General features: G+C 39.9%; 3 protein-coding genes across 3 annotated transcripts; 1 reads left to right on the forward strand and 2 right to left on the reverse strand.

The window, feature by feature from the left end:
• Nucleotides 1-4,136: 4,136 nt before the first annotated feature.
• On the reverse strand, nucleotides 4,137-10,531 carry LOC310946521 (putative HIT-like protein). The gene is made up of 5 exons (XM_083913004.1): nucleotides 10,393-10,531; nucleotides 10,033-10,170; nucleotides 9,777-9,881; nucleotides 4,508-4,580; nucleotides 4,137-4,413 (listed from the first exon to the last, which is right to left on the reverse strand). Exons 1-5 carry the CDS (start codon nucleotides 10,477-10,479, stop codon nucleotides 4,322-4,324), a joined length of 495 nt encoding a protein of 164 aa, XP_083769130.1. The 5' UTR covers nucleotides 10,480-10,531; the 3' UTR covers nucleotides 4,137-4,321.
• Nucleotides 10,532-11,667: 1,136 nt separating this feature from the next.
• On the forward strand, nucleotides 11,668-16,752 carry mrps30 (mitochondrial ribosomal protein S30; the record flags this gene model as incomplete). Its single annotated transcript, XM_083911887.1, has 5 exons — nucleotides 11,668-12,277; nucleotides 13,420-13,565; nucleotides 13,750-13,855; nucleotides 14,905-15,081; nucleotides 16,261-16,752. The coding sequence occupies 5 exons, from the start codon at nucleotides 11,668-11,670 to the stop codon at nucleotides 16,518-16,520; spliced, it is 1,299 nt and encodes a 432-aa protein (XP_083768013.1). The 3' UTR covers nucleotides 16,521-16,752.
• Nucleotides 16,753-16,991: 239 nt separating this feature from the next.
• On the reverse strand, nucleotides 16,992-21,739 carry emb (embigin). Its single transcript, XM_083912324.1, has 9 exons — nucleotides 21,630-21,739; nucleotides 20,715-20,792; nucleotides 20,416-20,599; nucleotides 19,940-20,022; nucleotides 19,634-19,770; nucleotides 18,668-18,829; nucleotides 18,078-18,195; nucleotides 17,958-17,988; nucleotides 16,992-17,866 (listed from the first exon to the last, which is right to left on the reverse strand). Exons 1-9 carry the CDS (start codon nucleotides 21,700-21,702, stop codon nucleotides 17,806-17,808), a joined length of 927 nt encoding a protein of 308 aa, XP_083768450.1. The 5' UTR covers nucleotides 21,703-21,739; the 3' UTR covers nucleotides 16,992-17,805.
• Between the last annotated feature and the right edge of the window lie 1,977 nt (nucleotides 21,740-23,716).

A 23,716-nucleotide genomic window follows, 5' to 3' on the forward strand; every position in this document is an offset into this window, starting at 1 on the left:
CTCAGGAGGGTGGCTGGAGTCTCCCTTAGAGATAGGGTGAGAAGTTTAGCCATCCGTGAGGAACTCGGAGTAGAGCCGCTGCTCCTTAGCGTTGAAAGGAGCCAGTTGAGGTGGTTCGGGCATCTAGTCCAGCTGGGAGGAGGCCTCGGGGAAGACCCAGGACCAGGTGGAGAGATTAGATCTCCACACTGGCCTGGGAACGCCTCGGGATCCCCCAGTTAGAGCTGGTTAATGTGGCCCGGGAAAGGGAAGTTTGGGGTCCCCTGCTAAAGCTGCTGCCCCCGCGACCCGACCCCAGATAAGCGGATGAAGATGAGATGAGATGAGATGAGATGAGATGAGATATATTTTTTCAAACGTTTGAAATAAAGTTTATTCAATATTCACTGCTTGTGTCCTGTAAATATGCCTTGCATGTACGTATCTTTCAAAATAAACACATTATTGTAAAAACATTTTTACTATAGTTTTGTCTTTTTTAGATTCACATTTTTTCTTAAATGGATATTTTGTCTTCTTTCATTGTCTCATATTTGTCATCATATTTTTTTATATTTGATATGTCCCTTTCATTTACTACTTACTGTTTTTCTTTAATGAAAGTATTTCATACGTCTGTACTTGTATACCTTATGTGACAATTAACACCTTCAATCTCAAGTTATATTTTTATTATATATGTATCACACAATGAAAAATATATACAGTATATATACAAATTGTTGAGATATAATTACTTGTCCTTTAACATGTAAGCACTTAATTGTTACAGCTGGTGGAGGTGGAGCACATTTTAACTGCTTTAAATACTGTTGGACAGTTTGATCTATAGCACGGTATTAGAGTTTATATATTGATCACGTTAGATTTGTAAAATCTGAATCTGTAAAGAAACTGTAGCTGTCAAATAAATGTAGTCAAGAAGAAATATAAAGTTGCATGAAAAGGAAATTCTCAAGTAAAAGTACATTAAAATTATACTTACTTACAATTTACTTCATCAGTACTGAGTTACCTTCCAGCACCGTAAATTAGTGACACATTCAGACCTATTTCATGAAACATGGATAGTATAGATGCAGATTTGTCGACCAGCAGACGGTCAAAATTTCTCTGGACAAAGTTCACATGAATTACAAAACTATAGTGCGGCAATATGAAGTTGCAACAGCAAAGTCTTTGCTCTGGATTATGCAAATATAAATTAAAGTGCCCTGTAAGGCACAAAAAGTGGATTAAAGGCACATCAATCACTTGGATTTGTACATTACCCAGGAAGGAGATGTTACGTTTGAATCTTCTAGATAAAAAATGAGTGGTAGGAGTCCTACAGTCCCATAGGAAAAACAGACAGTCCAGAGGAGTTACAGATGTGAAGTGTCACTAAATAACGAGGAAGTCCAGGAGAGAAGAAAACTCACGCTTGCAGCTGTGTGTTTAGCTTTTCACTAGAGCCAATAGTTGGGGATTTAAATAAAGACACTGTCTCTACATCAAACAATAAAAAGACTCTGCTCACATCAAATGGGAGCTATTTCCATCTTAGTCATGTGTTTGTCTCAAACATATTTACCATACACCCCCGCAGGCTTGTGATTTCAGTTTACTTATGTCAACAAGAATTCAAAGTGTGCATGGTGGTATATTTTTCTGATGTGAGGCACTTATGTTCCGCAAATGAAAAAAAAGCAGAAGCAGAAAAACACGGTAAACACAGATTTTCTATGTGCATGTCGATTTGGAAATCCTCATGCAGTCCCCATGGCAACTTATGACAATAAAAGACACCCTATACAAGACTTTTACACAGTAAAACATTTTAAAAAAGCATAAAATTGAAACTTTTCCTACCTTTTTCTGGGACAGAGCTGATTGACACTAAGCTGTCAGGTGCTGGACCGACCTGGATCAACCTTTGCCCGGGCACAGGTGCCCGACTGTTGCCCCCTGGAGAGAATATCAGACTCTAGAGGGCTTTTCCCATGCACTCACGCCTCACGTCCGGACCTTTAGAGACTTTTCGCAATCTGCTGGCTGCCTCCCACTGAGGCTGTGTCGACCAGATAAAGATCCACCAACAAGGTTGACCAGAGGTTGTGTCTCCTCGAGAAGAAGAGGATCTGTAGCCTGAGGCACAAACAGTCCGCAGATGGTAAAACCTGCTTTGTTTACATTAACAATACTAGCAGGTGACGAGTGCTGATCCAGCTCATTTAACACTGAGAAGCTTGAGCAGGTGAGGGGGGTGTTATTGAGACTTTTATCATCCCATATCGACTGACGGAGACAAGTCGATATCAGATATGCATGACGAGGCCTCACAACGAAATAATGATAAAACTAGATAAGTTCTTTCAGGTTTATGAGGGGTGACGACTCTTTGCACCATAAAGAGTTATTCAATAGTTGAACAAAACTTGTGCAACGTTGTCTACTCATTGACACATCAAGGAAGAAGACGCTGGCACCAACAATGCACAAATGATTATTTTATATTCTCCTGCTGTCGTGTTGGAGAAACCCTTTCTAGAGTGTTGATTGTCTTAAAAACTCCTTTAATTCTTCCACTTTTCTGTCCACATCATTATTTGTGCTTGGTATAAGAGAAATCAGTAAAGGGCAATGACTTCTACCTCACGTAAGCAGTTTAAAATGTGCCAAAATTAAACTCTGTATTCTCTTTGTGTCATTAAAAGCTTTGTTTCCTTGTTGTGTTTTTCTGTTTGTGTGCGTGTCTGATAGCCGTGAACAATGTTTAATTAGTAAATAAAGAGGAAGGTTCAACCTGCTCTCAAATGTCCTAGAGTAACCTCGCTCACAGGCAAAAAGGTCACCGAGTAGTCCCACCCAGTCACACCACTCTCACTGTCTATATCTGGACACATCTGCGGAGGTTGTGAGGGGATTAAACCGTTCCAGGAGTGAAATATAAATATTATACAAGGTACCTTAAAACAGGTGTAAAAACTATAACCACATCATAAAAAATAATTGATGCATGAGGAGTTAATAAGAGATGTGACCAGATCGTAAACGGCTACTTTTGTATACCTGCTTTGAAACTCAAATAACCATTTTACCTGTTATATGCCTCTTATATCCATTTAATTACTTTGAATTATTTATGTTTGGGATACTTGGTTTACTCATAATGTCTATGTTATTTAATTCCCTTTGTTCTGAATGCTGTGAGTTTATTACTTCTGCCTTTTGCTGCAGTTTTATATTTTATTGTGTTTTTTCTGGCCGTCTAATTGTGTGGGTTTTTTTATGAATATGTATGTTGAGCCTATTGTGTTCTGTTGCTTTATGTTTTTATGACATGGTGAAACCACTTTGTTGACTATAAAGTATTTGTATTACAGTTAATATTTACTTTATTCGATGTAAACTGTGCAAAGATGAATTAACACAATGGGATTCATCTGTGAATCTATGTGCTAAAAAACAAAATGCTAAGAAATATATTTGTAATAAAAAAGATGAAACTGTCAGAAATAAAGAAAATTTACTTTACAAAATGTACAAAAAAACTTTAAGATAACCAGTAGAGCAGGTTAAAAGCTGTATCTTGACAGCACAAATATTACGATTACTACTCTAAATAAAGTGTCTTCTTCCTACTTTAAAGTTATTTGGTATACATCTACATTTTAGTGTGTTTATGTATATAAATGTTGTCATTTTATGTGTGATCATTTTAGTTCAAATTGATTGTTAGTGTCTGTATAAGGATGTTTTATCAATTATTGATGTGGAAAATGTGGAAGTTGTAGACTTGGTAAGTTGATGAGTTGCTACAGCGTGTTACTTAATATTATAAAAATGTGAATTTAATTTGATGCCTGATGAGAAACATTGTGTTTCAAATATTTTTTTCATATAATTTGAGTAGAAAGTCTTTTGCAGCTGCATAAAAACAAGATGTAAAATCTGTTTTACTGGTTAAAAATTCCCTGATATTCGTCGACTAATGCTGTCTAGACTGAACGTCTCATTATATTTATATTTGACATATTGTATATATTTTATATCTGTATTATCTGCTGTTCTGATTGCAGATGCTAGATGATGTCAGATTAAAGAAGTGAATTTGAGTTTTCCATATTGGAAATATTGTCTTTATTTGCAGCGCTTTAATTTTTTTTACATCTTTCAAGATCAACATATTTACAAGTCATATATTTTTTGTGATGAAGTTTTTGCAAAGAATTATGGGATGAGAATATGATCTACACCCATATCAAGTCTTGTTCATGGGATTAAACACCTGAAAAGTGCCGGGAAAAGACAGAAAAAGGCTAACAGACACGTGAATCCGTTATCCTGGTGGCCACGTCAACTGTCTTCCTCCCAGGACGTGGATGTGAAGGTGGTAAACTGACTGAGCACCGTGCTTTCCATCGTTGATCACTGCAGAGGGCAGAAACGTTCCCAGGAATTCAACATGCAGGTAAATATCTTGTATTTTGACACATATGACTATGAGTCCATGACTGTGACTTACCCACTCTGTAGCCTTCATTCAGAGATTCTTGCTTTGCTACATTTTTGGCAACAACCAATAAATGTCCCAAGAGCTGAAAGATGAAAAAAGAAGGCATGTTTTTCACATGTGCACATTATTCAGTGATAACTGGTCAGATGCTTCGTTAGACAGAAGAATCTGAGAAGGGGCCATTGAAACTGTTTTAAAAGGGGCATTTTAAAACGCAACTAGCATGTGACTGGATGAACCATCTGTCTATCAAACTCTCGTGGTTGCAGGAAAAGTGATCGAGCTATAACCTGGAAACACTTCTTTTTAATCTGCATCACTTTTTGCTGTTTGAGGCATGTTGAATTTACTTACTTTTGAAATTATTAGATTTATTACTGTGGTCATGTGTGTTAATGACTGTTAATGACTAATAAAAAAACATAGGGCGGGACACTTACAATATTTAAGATTCGTCTTCTAAAATGTGCATAATATTGTCATTTGTCATTTATATGCCCTCCAATACCATCAGCTCCTCTCAGAACACCTCAACATCAAATCCCTTATTATGCAATTTGAAGGTGTAGCCACGTGATGCTACCTTGCTCTTTGAGTATGTCCTGAAGGGACAGTGACAGCAAATAGGTTTTATGCGCTCAACAACTGGCCCTGGGAGTAAACTGGGAGCTCGGTGTGTGGAGTTTGCATGTCCTCCGAGTGTTTGTTTAAAGATTTTCAACTGTTTCCCGGTTTCCCTTTCCTTTTCCTGTAATACAAATTGGATCAGTGTTGCAAGTTCACCACTACAAATGGCCTGAAACATGTTTACAAACCTGTCACACATTTGTTTACTTCTGGTTTGGGGCTATATTCTGAATGGTTTGGACAAGGATCCTTTAGTTTCAATTAAGTGCTCAATTAAGGGATAATGGTGAGCAGGGTGGCGTGGAGTTTGCATGTTCTCCCCGTGTCTGCGTGAGTTTTTTCCGGGTTCTCCGGCTTCCTCCCACAGTCCAAAGACATGCAGGTGTTCAGTTCATTGATGACTCTAAAATTTCCCGTAGGTGTGAGTGTGAGTGAGAATGTTTGTCTGCCTTTGTTTGTCTCTATATGATAGACTGGCGTCCTGTCCAGAGTGTAACCAGCCTCACGCCCGATGTCAGCTGGGATCGGCTCCACCCCCCCCCCCCCCCCCCCGCAACCCCGATAGGGACAAGCGGTTGAAGATGGATGGATGGGATGGGTTAAGGGATAACGGGATGGGTTAAGGGATAATGCTACATAAAGATAAGATAAGATAATACTTTATTGTCTGTTACACAAGGGTTACAGAAAATTTTCTTAGACGAGGCTCAAATCACAAGAAACATTCACACAGACATATAAGGACAAGATATGGGGTGTTGAGGTATCAGCTGTGGTAGTCATTTTGTGTTGTTCAGTATGGCTATTGCAGAAGGGATGAAGGATTTCTTGTAAATGTTCTTCCGGGCCAGTGGTACATTGAAACGCCTGCCTGATGGTAGTAGCTGGAAGGAGTGATGGAGAGGGTGAGAGTGGTCCTCTGTGATTAGGTTGGCTTTCCTGATCACTGAGCAACTGTACAGCTCAGATAGGGGGGTATGAGGGGGACCAGTCATTTTGGCAGCATGGTTTACTATCCAGGAGAGTCTTGTTTTGTGCTTGATGGTGAGTTGGTTGTACCAGGAAGATATATTGAAAGTGAGAACTGATTTCATGAGGGAGCGGTAGAGCAAAGTTAGCACGTCCTTGCTGACCTGAAATGTCCTGAGTTTCCTGAGCAGACGAAGACGTTGTTGTGCTTTCTTGAATATTGTATTGGTGTGTTGTGAAAAGGAGAGGGAGGTGTCTATTTCTGTGCCCAGGTACCTAAATACCTGCACTTGTTCCACTACCTGACCCTGGATGTTAAGTGGCTGGAACAGAGGTGATGCCATGTCTCTGCCCCCACAGCATAGCCCCTTTGTTTTTCCTATGTTGAGTTCTAAGGAGAGCTAAACAAAAGTATCAGACAGCTTGTCCACTGCCTGCTGGTATCGGGCTAGGGCATCAATGTGGGACATGTGTGCAACCAATGCAATGTCATCTGCATATTTAAAAAGTGCCATACCCTCACTGTTACACTGGATGTTGTTTGTGTACACCGAAAAGAGGATTGGGGATAAAACACAGCCTTGGGGGAGTCCAGAGTTTAAAATGGGCTTTGTTGATGTAACCCCATTAAAAGACACCTGTTGTGGTCTGTCCAGCAGAAAATGTTTTATCCACAGGGTCAGTGTTGGGTGAACCTGAAGATCTGATAGGTGATGTAAAAGTCTGTCAATGCTCACTGTGTTAAAGGAAAAGTCCATGAATAAAATCCTGGTGTGTGGGTGTGCTGAGTCCAGGTTTTTGGTGACAGTGTCTAAAAGTGTGAGGCTTGCATCCTCCACACCACGTCTTGCCCTGTAGGCAAATTGGAATGGATCCAGCTTGTCTGACACCATGCCTGATAGGAGGTTACAGACCACCTTCTCCATACATTTGCACAGCACAGATGTTAGTGCCACTGGTCTGTAGTCCTTTAGGGCCTTAGCAGGTGCATTTTTGGGGATGAGAATGGTGGTGGTTTCCCTCCACTCGTCAGGGACACAGCCAGAGTCCAGTAGGTGTTGGAACAGCCTGGTGAGAACGCCACTTAGCTGAGTGGGGTATTCCTTTAGTGCCCTACCTCTAAGCCTGTCAGGGCCAGAGGCCTTGTGTGGGTTGACTCTGCGCAGTGTGGAGGTCACCAGCTGTTCATCAATAAGGAGGCTAGGGGGGCCCAGGTGGATGTTGTGCTGTCCCCATTGAAGCGGGTGAAGAAGACATTTAATTTCTCTGCCAGAGTTGGATCCAGGCAGGCAGTCTCTGCAAGTTTGGGTGTTCTGCCCATCATGATGTTCAAGCCTGGCCATGCTTCCCTCGCATTCCCAGGAATTAATTTCTGCTCCACCTTGTTTTTATAGTCAATTTAAGCCAACTTGTCCTTCCTCCTAAACTCCTTCTCCAGTTCCCTTACCCTGGGTTTATCTCCTTCCAGGAAGGCCTTCTTCTTCTGGACCAGGCAGATTTTCATGTCCTTATTAACCCATTTTTTATTGTTTGGGAAGATGCTTATTTGTTTGATGGGTGTTACAGTATCCTCACAAAATAGAATGTAGGAGGTAAGTAGGTCTGTTAAAAAGTTCAAATCATTGTCACTGTCGTTAAAAAACAAATCCCAGTCTGTTAATTCAAAACAGCCCCTTAGGGATTCAGCTGCCTCTTTATTCCAGACTCTAACGTGTTGTGTAATGGGTTCCCCTGTCTTCAATCGTGACCTGTATCTTGGCAGTAACAAAATAGCATTGTGATCAGAACGGCCAAGGGGTGGGCGTGACTTTGAAATATAGGCGTCTGGGATATTACTGAAGCATAAATCTAGTATATTCTGCATTCTGGTGGGGATTGTGCCATGTTGCTCTAAATTTGGCAGGTAGGAGGTGATATCGCACCTGTTAAAGTCACCCAGAATAAACACTGGTTGGTCTCCAGTCTGATTGACAGCTCTGTTATAGCTCTCAGCTATGTGTTCAGCAGCTAGATTGAAGTCGGGCCCTGGAACATATACTAAGATGACAGTGATCTGGGAAAATTCCCTGGGTAGATAGTGTGGTCTAAAAGACACAGTCATTGTCTCGTAGTGTTTGCAGGACACAGTCTCCCGCAACGTAGTGTTTGTCGCCCACTTGTCATTGACAGCCATGTAGAGCCCGCCCCAAATTGACTTCAGTGTTTTTATCGCATCTCTGTCAAATCGGATGATAGTAAAGCCACCTAGCTCGAAGTTTGTATCCTCAGTAAGCCATGTCTCGGTAAAGCAAAAGAGACTGGTTTGCCGAAAATCCAGGTCGTATCTGATGAGTGTGGAAAGTTCCTCGGCCTTGTTCCGTAGTGATCTGACGTTCGAAAGGGTTATGGCTGGTAACGGTAGCCGACTGCCTCTCCTCCTTAATCTGTTCCGTATCCCAGCTCTTGAGCCTCTTTTCCTTTGTATCCGCTTTCTCTTGTGCCCCCGGAGTATTTCAAGTGGAATGCTGTTTGTATGGAGGGATCCATCGGTTCCCGGCTGGTGTCTCAGCTCCATTAGGTAGTACCGTGAGTAGGTGCGCCTACCTGGAGCTGTGGTAGGAGACTGCACTGGTTGTACGCAAAGTCCATTTACAAGCTTTAGATTAGCGATATCATTAGCCATAAAAAGGCTAGGTAGAGAGCGTTTTCACTCAACTTCTCGACAAACAAAACGTAAAAGATGACATACAGTAGAACGGTAAAAACTTCACGGTAAAACACGCAAACGCTGAGCCATGTCACGAGTCGCTCACACAGAGCCCCCCCCAAGCCTGCTAAAAATAGGCTACTCCTTTATAGGTCCCACAGTGGGGACATTTTCAGTGATACAGTAGCAAAAGAGGATAGTGCAAATGACAAAAGCATCAATAACAGATGCGAAATGTAAAGGTGGCCTATGTAAAGAGGAAAAAAGTAAATTAACAGTTAAAAATAGCTAAAAACAATTTAAAAAAATCAACTTTGAAGAGTCTATGAAGAGTAGATATGTCCCATAGCATTTTTGTCCTTCCTGATACAGATACCCAAACAGTGCATTAAAAAAAACACATACAGTATATATTATTAGTTTGTAGCAGCTATATACTACTCACTCTGATTGCCATAGAAGTTTCTTTTATTATCTAGTTTGAGATAGCGATTTTTTAGGGCTGATGCCGATTTGTTTTTCATCAGCCTTAGCCGATGACCAAGACAGACTTGAGCCGATATTTGGAGCCGATTCTACTTTTGCTCCCTCAATTTACATCATCAAAAATAAACAAATATGATAACAAATGTTACGACTCAAGTTTTTAAAAAAGGAACAATGATTGAACTTAAAAAAGGTGTCTCCAGCAACACGGAGCTGCCTTTGGGAGCCTGTCTGTAAATAATGCTGGGAAAAAAATCAGCTGATGAAAATTGGCGAATGAAGCAGCATGCATCAGCCGATAACGATACACGGAAAAATTGATTGTCTAAAAGTCACTCTTTTTCAGGGCTAAATTACATGGTATTGGATCGGTGCACATACCTGGGTACTTGCCGATACAGATGCTAGTGTTTCAGATACTAGTTTTTCCTTTTTGTCTAAACTCCCTAACACTCCTGTGGCTGATATGGGAGCAAATCCCTGCAGCCAGGCTTTTTTAGAAAACCTTACCTCGGCTTCATCATCTTTGGCCTCACTTATTCTGGGAATAGGGACCCTTGGAATAACCAGGAAGTGAACAGGGGCCTGTGGGCTGATATCCCTGAATGCCAAACACTGTGGAAACAAACAAAAAAAACATATATGTGGTGCTGAATTACACAACTCTACCTCAATAATCCTATGTTGATTTATCTCTGGACTCCACGTGGAAGAGAGGTTCAAATGAGATAACATGTTTTTGAAAAAGGTCTCTGTGTTTGTTTACCTTCTCGTCTTCATAAATGATATCTGCAGGGATGCTTTTGTCAATCACTCTGGAGAAGATGGTTGGAGGTGGGGAGCCATACTTCTTGCTAGCTTCCTCTGCCAGTCTCACCTCGTCACTTTTGGTGCACATTGGTCTCTGTGGGTCAGAGAGAAACAACACAGAGGGAATTAAAAAGCTCTGAGCTGATAACTGCGGAAGGCATACAAACAAAACATTACGAGGTGCATGCACAATAACCCGAACCTCTGCAGGTTCCCCGCAACCACCACCAGGGCTGGCTGGACAGGTGTGAAAGTGTTCAGCTGCAGTTAACGAAAACATAATGTGTAGGAGAATATTTATTCTAAGAGCAGCTACCTCGGCTCGACAAACACGGTGCAAACACACGAGGTGAGACGTTCGGGTGCTGATCAACTGCGTCCGCAAAATCCGACGGAGATACATTGTAACTATTGTTATTTCACCACTACAATCCAAAAATCCTCTGCACTGACGAAAACTCTGTACTGCACGTCGGTGCTGCATTCACGTACTCCCCTGTAACGTCAGCGTGTGGACTAACGTTACGACGTGTCCCTGCTTACAGTAGTCTATTGAGAAACGACACACCGTTAAGATTATTATAACGTTTTTTTATTTATTTTTTAATCATCAATCGTTTTCTGAAGGAGTGATTTGATTATCAATGGTGGGACCCTACGTTAAAAAATGCGCCTCATGTTCAAACTCATTATAAAATAATTTACAGGCAAACAAAAGTTACCCCCCCCCCCCATTATTTGTATGACGTTACTTCGTTATTCAGCGTGTCAAATTTGTATACCTGGTAGCGTTTATTAGTGTTCTCTTAGCCTTATTTTTTCCATTATTTATTGTCTTTGTTTCAGATTTACGACAATTTAAGTGCGACTGAAGGGAGCGTTTTTGTTCGTACAAGGGTTGATTCAAGAGCATCAACGTTCTCTCGTGTTAACTACGATGCTAAAATATTCACGTAAATCAAATCATGTTGCCTACTTTAATGAACCAGAATACGTTTTTCGTGCGTTTGTTCACATAGTATAAAGGCTGATCTTTAAACATCCTAAACATGCGTTTAGTATGGTAATTGCATTTGTATCATGAGTTCCATGCAGTAGGGGGCGCTGTTGTGGGAGCTCAAGTGTCAACGGAAGGACAAACTTAAGTCATACAAGATCTTTAGTTTTCTTCTTTAAATATAGTTGTTGTTTTGGTTTTTTGTTTTCCTTTTTTCACCATTATAATTATTATTTTTATTTTTTATTGCATGATCAAAAGGCCTTATTCAAGATAATACAATTTATATACAATATAAACAACCGAGCGAGTGACGTCAATAACAAATAATGAAAATAAAAATAAATAAATTACTAGACAAAACCATAGATAGTATTAAAGATAGTAAACATTATATGGACAAAATAATAATAATGATAATAATAATTAATAAACTATAAATTAAATATATCCATACAGATGTAGGGCTTTTGTCATTTAATAATCTAAGCTGTGTCCTGGAGTATGCGGCGGTACACACCCCGGTACAGTAGGAGGCGGCACGCACCGTAAACGTTGGTTTGCAAACCGCGAAGAAGAAATCATTGAGGAAACATGGCGGCCCGCACTCGGCTGCCCTTGCTGTTCCCCAAAAACCTGCCCCCGTTTAGACTCCAGAAGCTCGCCCACACCGAGGCTGCGGTCAGGGAGCCCGCGTACCCCCCCATCGTGCCCTCTGTCACGGCGAAAAGCAAATCTGCTCGGCGGCGACAGGTCGCGGAACACGTTGAGAAGATCCGCGCCTCTCCCGCGGAGGAGAAGATCTCCCTCATCACTCGTATCCAGCGGCAGAAGTTTGTGGTTTACCCGCAGACTTTCGCACTGAACGCGGACAGATGGTACCAGCACTTTACCAAGACCGCATATATCCCGGGTTTGCCCGGGAAATTCACCCCGGAGGAGGAGAAAACGACAGAGGGAGAGGAGGGAGGGAGGTCGCCGACAGCCACAGCTTCAGTCCCGGGTCTGGACGGTGATGCGTTCGCGGACATTCGCTCCTTGGTCACGCGTGTGGTTCTGCTGGAGCACTGGAACATCAAGAAACGCAAACCGTTCCTGTACAGGGAGCAGGAGCAGGTGGTTGGACCTTTTCTGAGGAACCTGGTGTCTGGACTCACCCACAGTCTGGCCAAGTACAACCCGCTGCTCCTGCACTCCAGTCTGGGTAGGGATGTTAACAAGACACTCTATTAAAAATACACATTAAACATTAAAGTAAATGTTCATTTTTAAATGAAACACTTAAGATGCACATTTTCTTTATGTGAGTGAGTGAGTGTGAGAGAGAGAGAGAGAGAGAGAGACCTGGATTTGTTTTAACCTTTTACCTTTTGACTTTCTCTTCATTCTCTTTTTGTGGTCATTCAAAGTCATTAGAATTTAAATCTGCATTTACTTTGATTTTGCGTAAACATTTCTTTTACATTTATTAATTTTTGCAGTTATTGTTTTGCATTAACATGTTTGCATTTACTGTATTTGTTTTGCATTTACATATTTTTCATTTACTTTAAAAAAAAAAAAAAATGTTAATTCATGTACAATGTCCCGTTTCTTAAATAAAGATATTTCAAATGTCACCAGTCAGGCTGAGGAATAAACCATGATTTACAGGCCTGTGTGCCTCTTACATATTATTGTGAATGCAGCTGGTTAGTTTTATATGTGGACCAGTAAAGTTTTTAATCTTATTTCAACTGATCAAATAGAGCATGCTCTTGATATTTTAACTCGACACCTCTAAACCAGCAATGTGACATGATTGCTGTTGGCTTGGAGAACATATTAACTCATAATTCATCAAGTAAAATAACCAAACATCAGCTGGGTCAAGCTTCTCTCTTTTCTTTATCTTAATATTGTAAATTGAATATTTGGATTTGGATTTTGGACTGTTGGTGAGCCGTTGCTCGAGATTTTGTTTGGACACTTCACATTTTTTACTAGAATAAATTATAAATCAAGGAATCCTTAAACAATAACGCAGATAATAATGAGTTGCAGCCATATTTTTAGAATATTTTTTTCCCATTTAACTAAGAAGCTAAAATTTGAAAACATTGCTAAACAAAATATGCACCATTGACTTACAGTCTAAAAGTGGCAAATATATGAGTCAAAGAAAGAATTTTAGTTTCCAAAGACTACCCAAGTATTGAGATTTGGGACACAAGTCAAGATAAAACGTGAACCAAAATCCTGCACAGTATCGAGTTTCAGATCACAATAGCAATCATACATAAGATTATTCCAAAGACACGACTGTTTGACCTGTAAGTCAATTTCTTTTTTGTGTTTCTCTTTCAGACATCGATCCCCAGGTCAACTTTTACTGGAGGAGAGGACAGAGAATCATCCCAAAGGGGCACCGGAGAGGCCGACAAGAACCAACCCGGTTCCAGATCGACGACCGCCCGAACACTCAGATCAGGATCACTCAACAACTGCCGCAGGTAGACATCATTCTCAGAACATGGCGTTTTAGACATTATTTAATTCGTCTGTTGGGTTTCCGACATGAAAAATCTACCAAACCGGAGCAAAACTATCTCAAAGCAAATAGCTTAAACAAACATGTAGTCATTGAAAGATGTTGTAAAATGTTCATTGCGTCCTGTTGTTTTTATTTTCTCTTAGTTCGCCTCGCTGGAGTCCTCTTATGCAGCTGAAGTTCCAGAGGTCACCTATGCTCCCAACCTGATGCCTCTGTTCAGAAGACAGTATGAAAACAAAATCTTTACAGGTAACTCACATCCACTGGGTCTTACTTCTTCCTGATTGCGTACTGTTAGAGTTTCCCAAAGAACAGAGAAACAGAGAATGTGATGAGAAAGGTTTCAATTTTGACTTCTCACTATTCAATTCTTTATCTTCAGAGCTATGAAATTGTTGTTTTTCTTGTTTTTGGATATCAGCACTGCTCCCAATAGACTACTGACCTCATCCTGTACCCTGCACTGTGCAATATGCCTGTACTATGGGCACTTCTGCTGTTTGCACTATTTGGTCATATTTATTCACTCCATACTACATTTTTACAAACAAACAAATCAAGAACAACTGCACTACATCATGTGAATATGTACATATGTCTATTTATATTTCTTCCCTTTTTAAATTTAACTTTATTGCTTATTTTTGCTATTTTTTATCTATTTTTGCTTTTTTTTAGCTTATTTTGTCATACTTTGTTGCTGCTGTGACAAAAGAATTTCCCCGTCTGGAGCATTAAAGGTTTTCTGATTCTGATTCTGATATACTATTACTCAACACAATCATTAGTTTTGTGTTTTTGCTCTTAGCATTTCCACTGTTCTAAAATAGTGTAATGTTACAAACAACCTAAGCCTTGGGCTTTTTGTTTTCATCTGTCGTTCTGAGTGCTGTTCCATTTTTCCATAGATTAATACCACTTTCCTAAATACGCATACAGCTGCAGCTGATGATTGTTTTCATTATTAAAAAAAATCCCCCAACAGTTTCCTCAGTTAAACAGTTGATTGTTTAGTCAATAAAACAGCCGAAAATCATAAAAAATGTCCATCACAGAGTCAAAGATGTCAGATTTCTTGTTTGTTCAACATACGGTCTAAAACCCCCAAATATTCAATTTACCATAATGTAAAACAGGAAAAAAGCAACACACTCTTACTTTTGACAAGCAAATATTCTGTGTTTTTGCTTGAGAATGGACTTCTTATGTGTAAGAAAAATGTTGTTTTTTCTTTATTAATCTTTTCTCTCAGCTGTGCTCCATTTAAATGAACTCTGTCCTCTCGGTCTCATCAACAGGTGCAAAGCTACCAGACCCGGCATGCTACGGTCACACCCAGTTCCACCTGGTCCCCGACCGGTACCGCAGAGACCGAATGGCCCATCGGAAGCAGTCCGATCAGGTGGAGGTCTTTCTCAGAGCCAATGGACTCGCCAGCCTCTTTGCCTGGACGGGAGCTCAGGCCACGTACCAGGGTGAGTTATCGACGCAGGAACGAGACACCAGATGCACATTTGATGCAGTTTATGTTTTTAGTAGGAGGTGATTCAAGATTTTGTTTTCTCCTTGTATTTGAAATACACTGTCCTCATGTGGTTGACTGAAGTAGAGCCATCAAATAATCCTTTGAGATATAAAGGTATTTGTCCTTTCAAACCTTCCGTTTTACTTTAAAGTCAGCGTCAGGAGCAGGTACAGGAGTAGGGAATGAGAGCTAATAATAAATAACAGGTGGTTTTCTAAACAATTTTTTAAAGAGTAACAATAAATCTTATAGTATGTTGAAATTATTTGTCGATATCCTGGTTTCTTAACCCTTTATATACACATGTGTAGTTCTCAAACTGAGTTAAAGCACGAGTAGAAACACTGGCTATTTCGACGTGGGGTTGTCTGAGGTGCTTTAGGACAATCAGTGTGTTAACTACAGCAGATGACGGTTAGTTAGCCGCCAGTTTGGAGAAGAGACATGTAAGCTAAGCCATGTACAGCTGTGGACGGGGCAGCAGTTTAATGTATTTTAGACACCTAAAAAAAATTCAAACATGAAAAAACTCAGTGTTTCAGTTTAAATAAACTATTTTAGGATAGTTTCGCCGCTTTACCTTGCGTCCAACAGGCTTTCCTCCTCCAGTTTCCCCTCTCTCTCTTTCATCCGTTCAGTTTCCCTCTGCAGAAGTTCTTCTTCTGTATACTCCAGCTCAGTGGGGGATCCTGTAATAATCACTCATTTTTATTTTATTGATTTATGATATGATAAACTGCAAAAAGTCTGACTCAGTCGGTCTGCAAAGTAATACAGTGCATGGTAAATTTGCGCTCATGCGTAGGAATAAAAAATGTAGTGCAAAAGGAAAGTGCTGTGTGATGGCAAAGTCAAGCAGTGGAAACATTCCAAATATAGCGCACACTTAAACTTATATAGATTTTATAGGACTTGTTTCTTTAAAGTTGACTATATTACGTTTTACTGCGGCTGCTGCCCCGGTCCACAGCAGCTTCTGTGTCAGTACTCCTGTCTGCTTCTCCAAACTGGCTGCGTGCTAACCGTCTTCTACTGTAGTTAACGCATAGACAATGGACAAGAGTCTTTTTAAAGTGGACTTTTACTTGAGGGAAGAAATGGTGATCACACGTTCCTCTCATCTCTGCAGGTTTTTGGAACCATGAGGACGTCACCAGGCCTTTCGTGTCCCAGGCTGTGATCACAGACGGACAGTTTTTCTCCTTTTTCTGCTACCAGCTCAACACATTGGCCCTCTCTGTGGAGACGGACGCCAACAACCCCAGGAAAAACCTGCTGTGGGGCACGGAGAGCCTGCGACTGTACGAGAGCGTGCAGGATGAAGAGGTGGTGGGTCTGAATGACGGCGTCATCAAGCTCCTGGTTCAGTTCCTCGTGAACCAGAAGTAGAGGTTCTTGAGGTTTCTGTCTTTCAAAATATGCTTGAGTGAATGGTCTTCAAGGCGTCAAAAGATGGAAGAAATCAAAAGGAAAAGCTTTAACAGAGCTCAACATGGCGGACACAAGGAAGTTTGTCAGATTGTATAAAATGTAATGTTCAGAGCAGCAGCTTTGTTAAACAATCACTTATTGTTATGCAGACTGTATTTATGCAAAAATAAAATCGTGTGTAACGAATTGACGTACTTGTGTTTGTCAGTACTTGCTGCTACAATGTGTACATTCATAATGCATCTTTTATCTCGCACCCAACTTTCCCTTAGAAGATTGTGACACTGTTGTTACATTGCACTCCTGTAACACTGGATTTAAGAAAAATTATCAAAATCGACGCAGCAGAACCAGAGATATCAGCTTTTATTCTTCTGCCTTGTACCTCAAGAGTCACAACATTTATACAAGTTATTTTCACATGTGCAGAAGTTCCCCGCAAGACCTGTAAACAGACTTTGATGTGTTCCCCTTTAAGTAAGCAGTGTCTCCATATCAGCCAGCACAAAGGCTTTGATTGTTATCCCAGGCAGTGACTTGTGTAGTTTTAATTTGTTTACATAAAGTGGCAGGTTGACAACTAAAGACACAGTTGAAGTCATGATGAGGGGAAAATAGGACCTTTCTGACCATCTTCAGATACATTAGCATGAAGGAAACACACAAGCATCTGCATATGCATGATATATCCTGATATACACATTGTTAAGGTAACATACAGCGTGTTAAACACATTACTATTAGGACAAACTCTGAAAGGTGACAAAAAGTTATTGCAAGCACAGTGAATGGTTAAATGTATGTTAAGAGTGTAAGGCACTGCTCACAAACCATATGTTAAGTAACAGGTAAAGAGGAGTTGAGGTTTAAGTTGTGTCTAAAAAAAAGAATAAGAAAATAAGAAAACGCACTTCCTTTGTGAGAGTGAGGTGTCAATGCCGTAGTGATGCGTGTCAGCTTTTCCACAGGAAGTGGGTGCATATAGAGGTTAACACTAAAACACAAGGTTAATATTTGCTCTTTAAGCCGTCAAAACATATTCCAGTGAAATAGAGTGAAACTTTAAACCTAAAAAAGGCTACTTGTGTGTGAATTAAAGGAATTATTATTAAGTGGTTGTTATTGCACTTTGTTTGGTGAACATACTCATAAAATAGTTGCTGAGATATTGCTTTTAAGCTCCATGTTTCACAATAAGCTAAATGTGTGTCCACAGTTTTAAAGAAGAATGGATCTGCAGTCTTTAAACTTTCCTGTGTCTCATTGAAGAACTTTCCCCTGGTCCGTTATCTTCTCCCTGTGTCCTGACGCGGGAATAAAAAGATGTACATGATGAAAACTGACAAATATATACATTCAACTTCAATAATCAGCCCTCACTCCCATAGTACTCACAGTGTGTTTGTTTGGTTAGTCATCCCATTTCCTGAGAATAAATCAGATCATTAAAAGTTTAAATACAACTTGTAATACACGCACAACATAAAAAAGAACCTCTGTTTGCCATCTGAATACCTGCTGCGTGGTTCTTCTTGGACTGACTTCTCTCGTAGAGCAGAATGGCGGCGACCAGGACGATCACTTCAATCACGATGGCTATGAAAGGCTTCAGAGGCTCCTGGAAGCTGATGACCTTCAGCGGTGGAGGAGGAAGAGTTCAGATGTTCACACAGAATCTCAAAATACTCCCATTTCAAGTAAAATTTCTGTTCAAACCCTTAGAGTATTGTCTTTTAGCCACTTTATACACACAGTTTTGTATTTTAGTCTGGCGGTTCCCAACCTTGGGTTCGCGCTCCCTCCAAAGAGTCACAAGATAAATCTGAGGGGTCATGAGATGATTTACGAGGTAGAAAAGAAAAAAAAAAAACTTCTGCTTCACACGTTTTTCTTCGTCTTTGTATCTTGATGAAAATGAATCATCCTGACTGACAATATTTTGTATTTTATAAGCTTCCTGTGTGCTTTTCAAGTAATTATAGCAGAAGTAGAAGAAAGGGATATAAATCAACATGGAACAGAAACACATTCAGTAAAAGTACCATGGAATTGTACATAAACACAGTATTTGAGTTATTGTACTCATGTTACTTTCCACATCTGACCTTCAGCTTGACGTGGCTCATCGTGGTGCTGATGTTGTACACCGCACCGCAGTAATAGTAACCCCCGTCAGCCTCCGTCAGGTTGTGCACCACCAGTTTAGTCTTCCTCTCTTCGTTTTTGATTTCATACCGAAGAGGCTCTGCAGCATCGAAGATCTGCTCCTGGAACAAATACTGAATGGGTCAGAGGTAGTGCTGGGCAGTATACTGGTTTTTAATTGTTTTCATATACTGCAATAGCCAAAACAACTTCACTAACTCAGTAATAGGCAGTAAAATAGATAATATCTCAAGCTGTGTTTGTATTGAGAGAGGTCTCCTATTACTGTAACTGTATACCTTTTTACCTTTTAACGGTTATGACTCTTAACAGCAATTAAACTTCCTTTAACAGGGCAAACACCATGGCACACAACAACTTGTGACATGCAAACAATTTGTACAACTAATAATTGTACATTTACAAAATGACCCCTGCCACTCTAAACCGATAATAAAGCCCAGTCCTGTAAAAATACATGAAACCACCAGAATATTAAAAAATAACACTGTAAAAAAAACGAAATCAATGTGAGATTTAAAAAAAAAAGTTAAAATTTAGAATTTAAACATTAATTCATCAACACATGTTAAAGTGACTTCTCCAAGATCACAAGATCATGACCGTTTCCTCAGCGAAATTCAGTTTTGATCTAATTTTCCACATGTGGGTCCTTGAATTTAAAGTTTAAAGAAAATAAGAGAAAACACCTGAGTGTGTGTGTGTGTGTGTGTGTGTGTGTGTGTGTGTGTGTGTGTGTGTGTGTGTGTGTGTGTGTGTGTGTGTGTGTGTGTGTGTGTGTTACCCAGAGTATTCCGTCTATATTCCATTGATTTCAAAACAAAACTTGGTGACGTCAACAGTGACACAAATCTAATCATAAGAACATCTCTGAGCATCTTGCCTTATCTGTACCTTATCTGTACCTTATCTGTACCATTTGCTTTGTACCAGGTCCAGGTGCTGGGCTTCGGTTTGGTTTCCTCCATTTTACATGAAAGCACCACAGAGTCCCCCACGTAGCTGACTATCGGTTTATCACGCACCTCACCGATCTGTGGAGCTGGTGGACAACAAGGAAAAAGAGAATAATAAAAATAAAGAGCATTATGTAAAAATTGATATCCATCATGAAAAAGCAGCAGGGACATAACAAGTTGCAAACAATACAAATGCTGGCTGGGCAATGTAAATTATGATCGATGTATCTCACAAGAGGATGTGGTCTATACCTTCCAAAACAAACTCTATTTTTGCTCCACTGCCAAACACGCATGAGTAACTTCCGAGGTTTTCTTCACTAACGATGCTGAACCTGTAAAGCAAAAACAGATATGAAAACAGATGATGTTAAACTTAAGTCTGTAGGCTACATAATATGTGATCTTTCAACTAAATAAAATTGCAATAAAATATTTCAATTTATCATTTCACATAGATAATAGTGGGAGCAAGTCAATGTGCTTTACTTTCATGTAAATTAAATAGAATTTAAGCATATTTATTTATTTATCTTTTTATTACAGTTGTTGATATGGACTGGTGCAGACCGATAAAAGTCATGTTCTCAAGCTGCTGTACATTAAAAAACATTCATTTGATTTGTTTAAAATATACAGTCAATGATTTTATTGACTATTTTTGTAAATGTGCATGAATCTGAACTATTAGACATCACAGCACTCAGTGGACGGTGCAGTGTACTTACACTCGTTTGAGATTATACTGATCGTTCTCCAAAAACACTGTGACAAGGCTGTTCTCAACTTCGTCTCCATCTTTTGTCCAGAACCCAGTTATGTTTGGGGGTTTGTTCTGATTACCTGTCCAGGTACACCCCAGTGTCAGATTGACCGGGTTCAGCAGTACAACTTTTTCCATTTGACTTTCACCTGCGTGGAGAGTTGAAGCACAGACGACACGATGGAAGAACTCATCATGACCGGCCAAAACACCCATAACTCTGCCATAATGCTTTGTTTTATGACTAAAATATTTGAAATGTACCTTTAAGAACAGCGCTCTTTACATCTGTTGGCAGGGGACTGACAGGAACCAGAGGCGGGGGCGTTGGTCCAGATGTCTCTGACATGAAAACAAATTTAACTGCAACATTAGCGGACAGTATTTATTTGGGGTGGTTACCAAGGTGTTGCTTGAAAGTTTCCATGGTTCGCAGTTGTAACTAGGGTGTTGCTATGGGGTTGTAAGGGCATTACAAGGTGGTTATTAGGTGGTTATCAGGGTGTTGATAGGTGATTGTTGCACTAGTTCCTACGGTGGTTATGGTCACTTGCATGACTTGCCAATGTTGTTCCATAACAGGAATTACACAAGCTAGCCTATTTACTTCCTGAAACCTTTGAAAATATTGAGAATGAATCCGATGAACACATACTTGTAATTTTTTACAACACCCCCTTGATGACAACTATAAAAAGTCATTTTTTTTACAAAATCGCAGTCATACTCAATAAAAAGACAAAAAAACTACTCTTAAGCTATTACATCAAAGGCAAGATCCACAACCAATGGTAAATATATGGTGAGTATAAAACATAATGCATTGAATGACTTGTCAGTTTGCCTAAATCCCTATGATATCCCCCTTAATGGCAACTATAAAAAGTATTTTAAATCCATTTGGATGATTAAATAATGCAATCATTTGGGTTTTAATGTAGAGTTTCAGTGTCCCGGTCTTATGTAAATGTCCCACCCTGACATAATAAAAAATATAACATTGATTGTCTGCGACTCCAAGCCAAAATATGATAGATACAGTAATACATGATGGTGTGGAAATCCTAAGACATTTTCTTCTATTCCTCACAAGGTTACAGATCACTGAGGCAAAAGAAAAGGCAGAACAAGGTTTTAACACAACCACACAGTCAAAATTAAACCCAAACCGTCCTTTACTTGTATTGATGTGTCTGCAGGAGACGAAAAGCAGGAGGATCTGAAAGAAGATCTGCTTCCAGGAGGCTGACATGATTATTATTCCTCTGTCCTCTCTGCAGGCAGCTTTCTCACTGGTTCTCTCCACTCTCTGCCTGCTGCATCGTCTAAAAACACCCACCCTCCCCTCATCCTCTTCCTCCTCCCTCAGCTGCACAAGTGACGCAGCCATGAGATCACCCTGCAGCCTGTGGGTAGCCGACTCCATCCATTATTCACTCAGGCAGGGTTCATATCTCGATTCTGTGTTACAGTGTACTGTCCTGCACGGTTATAAAGGGACAGAACATGCTGAAAAAAAACACTATATGTTGCTCTGTGGGATGAAACAATGTTCTGCTATTATGTTGCTACTGTGGAGCGTTCAAGGTGCCCTACACTGTAATGTGAGAGGACACGACCTGCCAGCCCCCATGAAAACAGCCACGAATAGAAGCTTACCACTGTTACTGCTGTTGCTTTTTCATTCATATTTGCTTTTTTGAGCAAACTCTAAAACCAGAAATTATATTTATAAGTATATTTTGGACAAGTAAATTTCAAAAGAGACAATTTTTTGAGCAGATCTCAACAAAACAATCTCATAGCTACTTGAGTAACTCATTACTCAGTTATTCTGCTTGTGTGGGATAACTCAGCCCTCTTTCAAAGCAACCCCTATAATCAATATTTAGAATAACACTGAGTTAAAGACTTACACTATCGCCAAAGCTATCACCATTGCCACATACAATAGTACACATTACAATTTATTTAAAGGCCATATATGGTAAAAAGTGAGATTTCCACATTTTTATTATTATCATAAAGCAGGTCCAGTTGCTATAAAAATACTTTGAAAATATCAAAACACTCAATCCAAAGAGAAATACAAAGCATTCAATATTCAGACACTGCAATTTTAAATGAGCCATCAGGACTTCCTTTACAGTTGTGATGTCACAGCTATACTATTTATAGGTAGATAGTGCCGTTATAGTCATCCCGGCTTCAATGATGGTGCAGAGACATTGAGAGACCCGAAAAAGCCAGCCAATCAGAGCAGAATGGGCTTTTTTGGAGGGGACTTGAGACAGGCACTAAAAAGAGGTGTTTGAGAGAGAGGGCGAATACAGGTATGTTCAGACAGTATGAGGGAGGAGGGAGCCTCAGAGGTCAGGCAGGGGGAAGAGGGTGGGACTTTGGAGGGAGGTGGAGTTGTTAAAATGTTTACTCAGTGCTGTGTGACATGCCAGAAAGGTAATAATTGCTTTAAAGCAAGTAAACATGTTCCAAAATGCAAATTTGAACCTGAAAATTAGCATAAAGTAGGACCTTTTATTTTGATCATTTTAAACATATTGCAGATGTGTGCCTCATCTTTAAGTTCTGGGTCAACTTTGCACCTCCAACACCGAGTCAGTTTATAATGCAGAAGGATCAACGAGTGGACTATGTTGTACAATACAGACGTAGAAAGTTTGGGCAAACAACTAAACAGAAACTTAAGAGATAGCTTTAAGCAAACTAAACTTGCAATCATGAGTAATCACACCACCTCATCTCATGGCACTGCATCAGCATACTCTCATTGTCTTCTCAGATATATCTGCTATAACAATAGGCATTCGTTATAACATGCCCAGGGATGACAGATGGAAGCTTTTATATAACTCTGGTACATTTACAGTGAGGTGAAAACTAATATGTTGATTAAAGGACAATTTCACTGGTAAAATAATAACTAAAAATGTATTGCGTCTTGGATGTACAGGCTAAAGAAAAGTGGAAAATGCACACAAGCCCAGTTCTCATTACATAGAGTACACGTCAATTAAGGTGATTTGTAATCAATTTCTTCACAACCAGGCTTGGTGTGCTTTATATAGTTTTTGTACCATTCTCTATTGCCTTGTGTGGTTACAGTTATTTGTCAACTTCCTTTTCAACTCTTTCCTCCAGTTTCCTTATAAGTTGTTCCTCTAATAATCTTGTCTAATGCTGTGTAAATGCAGTAAAAAACCAAACAGGGTTGAACTAGTTTTTTGTTCATGCTGTATTCTGCAGGG

Source organism: Echiichthys vipera, assembly GCF_963691815.1.
Source record: "Echiichthys vipera genome assembly, chromosome: 4".
Classification (NCBI taxonomy): domain Eukaryota; kingdom Metazoa; phylum Chordata; class Actinopteri; order Perciformes; family Trachinidae; genus Echiichthys; species Echiichthys vipera.

What these genes read in the sequence shown, in the direction of transcription:
- emb (XM_083912324.1), bottom strand. Translation starts at nt 21,702, where the DNA reads ATGTCAGCCTCCTGGAAGCAGATCTTCTTTCAGATCCTCCTGCTTTTC. An exon ending in CTGCAGACACATCAATACAA is followed by an intron (nt 20,793 to 21,629) that starts GTAAAGGACGGT and finishes TTTTCATGTCAG; the next exon opens with AGACATCTGGACCAACGCCC. An exon ending in TGAGCCACGTCAAGCTGAAG is followed by an intron (nt 18,196 to 18,667) that starts GTCAGATGTGGA and finishes CCACCGCTGAAG; the next exon opens with GTCATCAGCTTCCAGGAGCC.
- LOC310946521 (XM_083913004.1), bottom strand. Translation starts at nt 10,479, where the DNA reads ATGTATCTCCGTCGGATTTTGCGGACGCAGTTGATCAGCACCCGAACG. An exon ending in ACCGTGTTTGTCGAGCCGAG is followed by an intron (nt 10,171 to 10,392) that starts GTAGCTGCTCTT and finishes TCTGACCCACAG; the next exon opens with AGACCAATGTGCACCAAAAG. An exon ending in CCAAAGATGATGAAGCCGAG is followed by an intron (nt 4,581 to 9,776) that starts GTAAGGTTTTCT and finishes TTCATCTTTCAG; the next exon opens with CTCTTGGGACATTTATTGGT.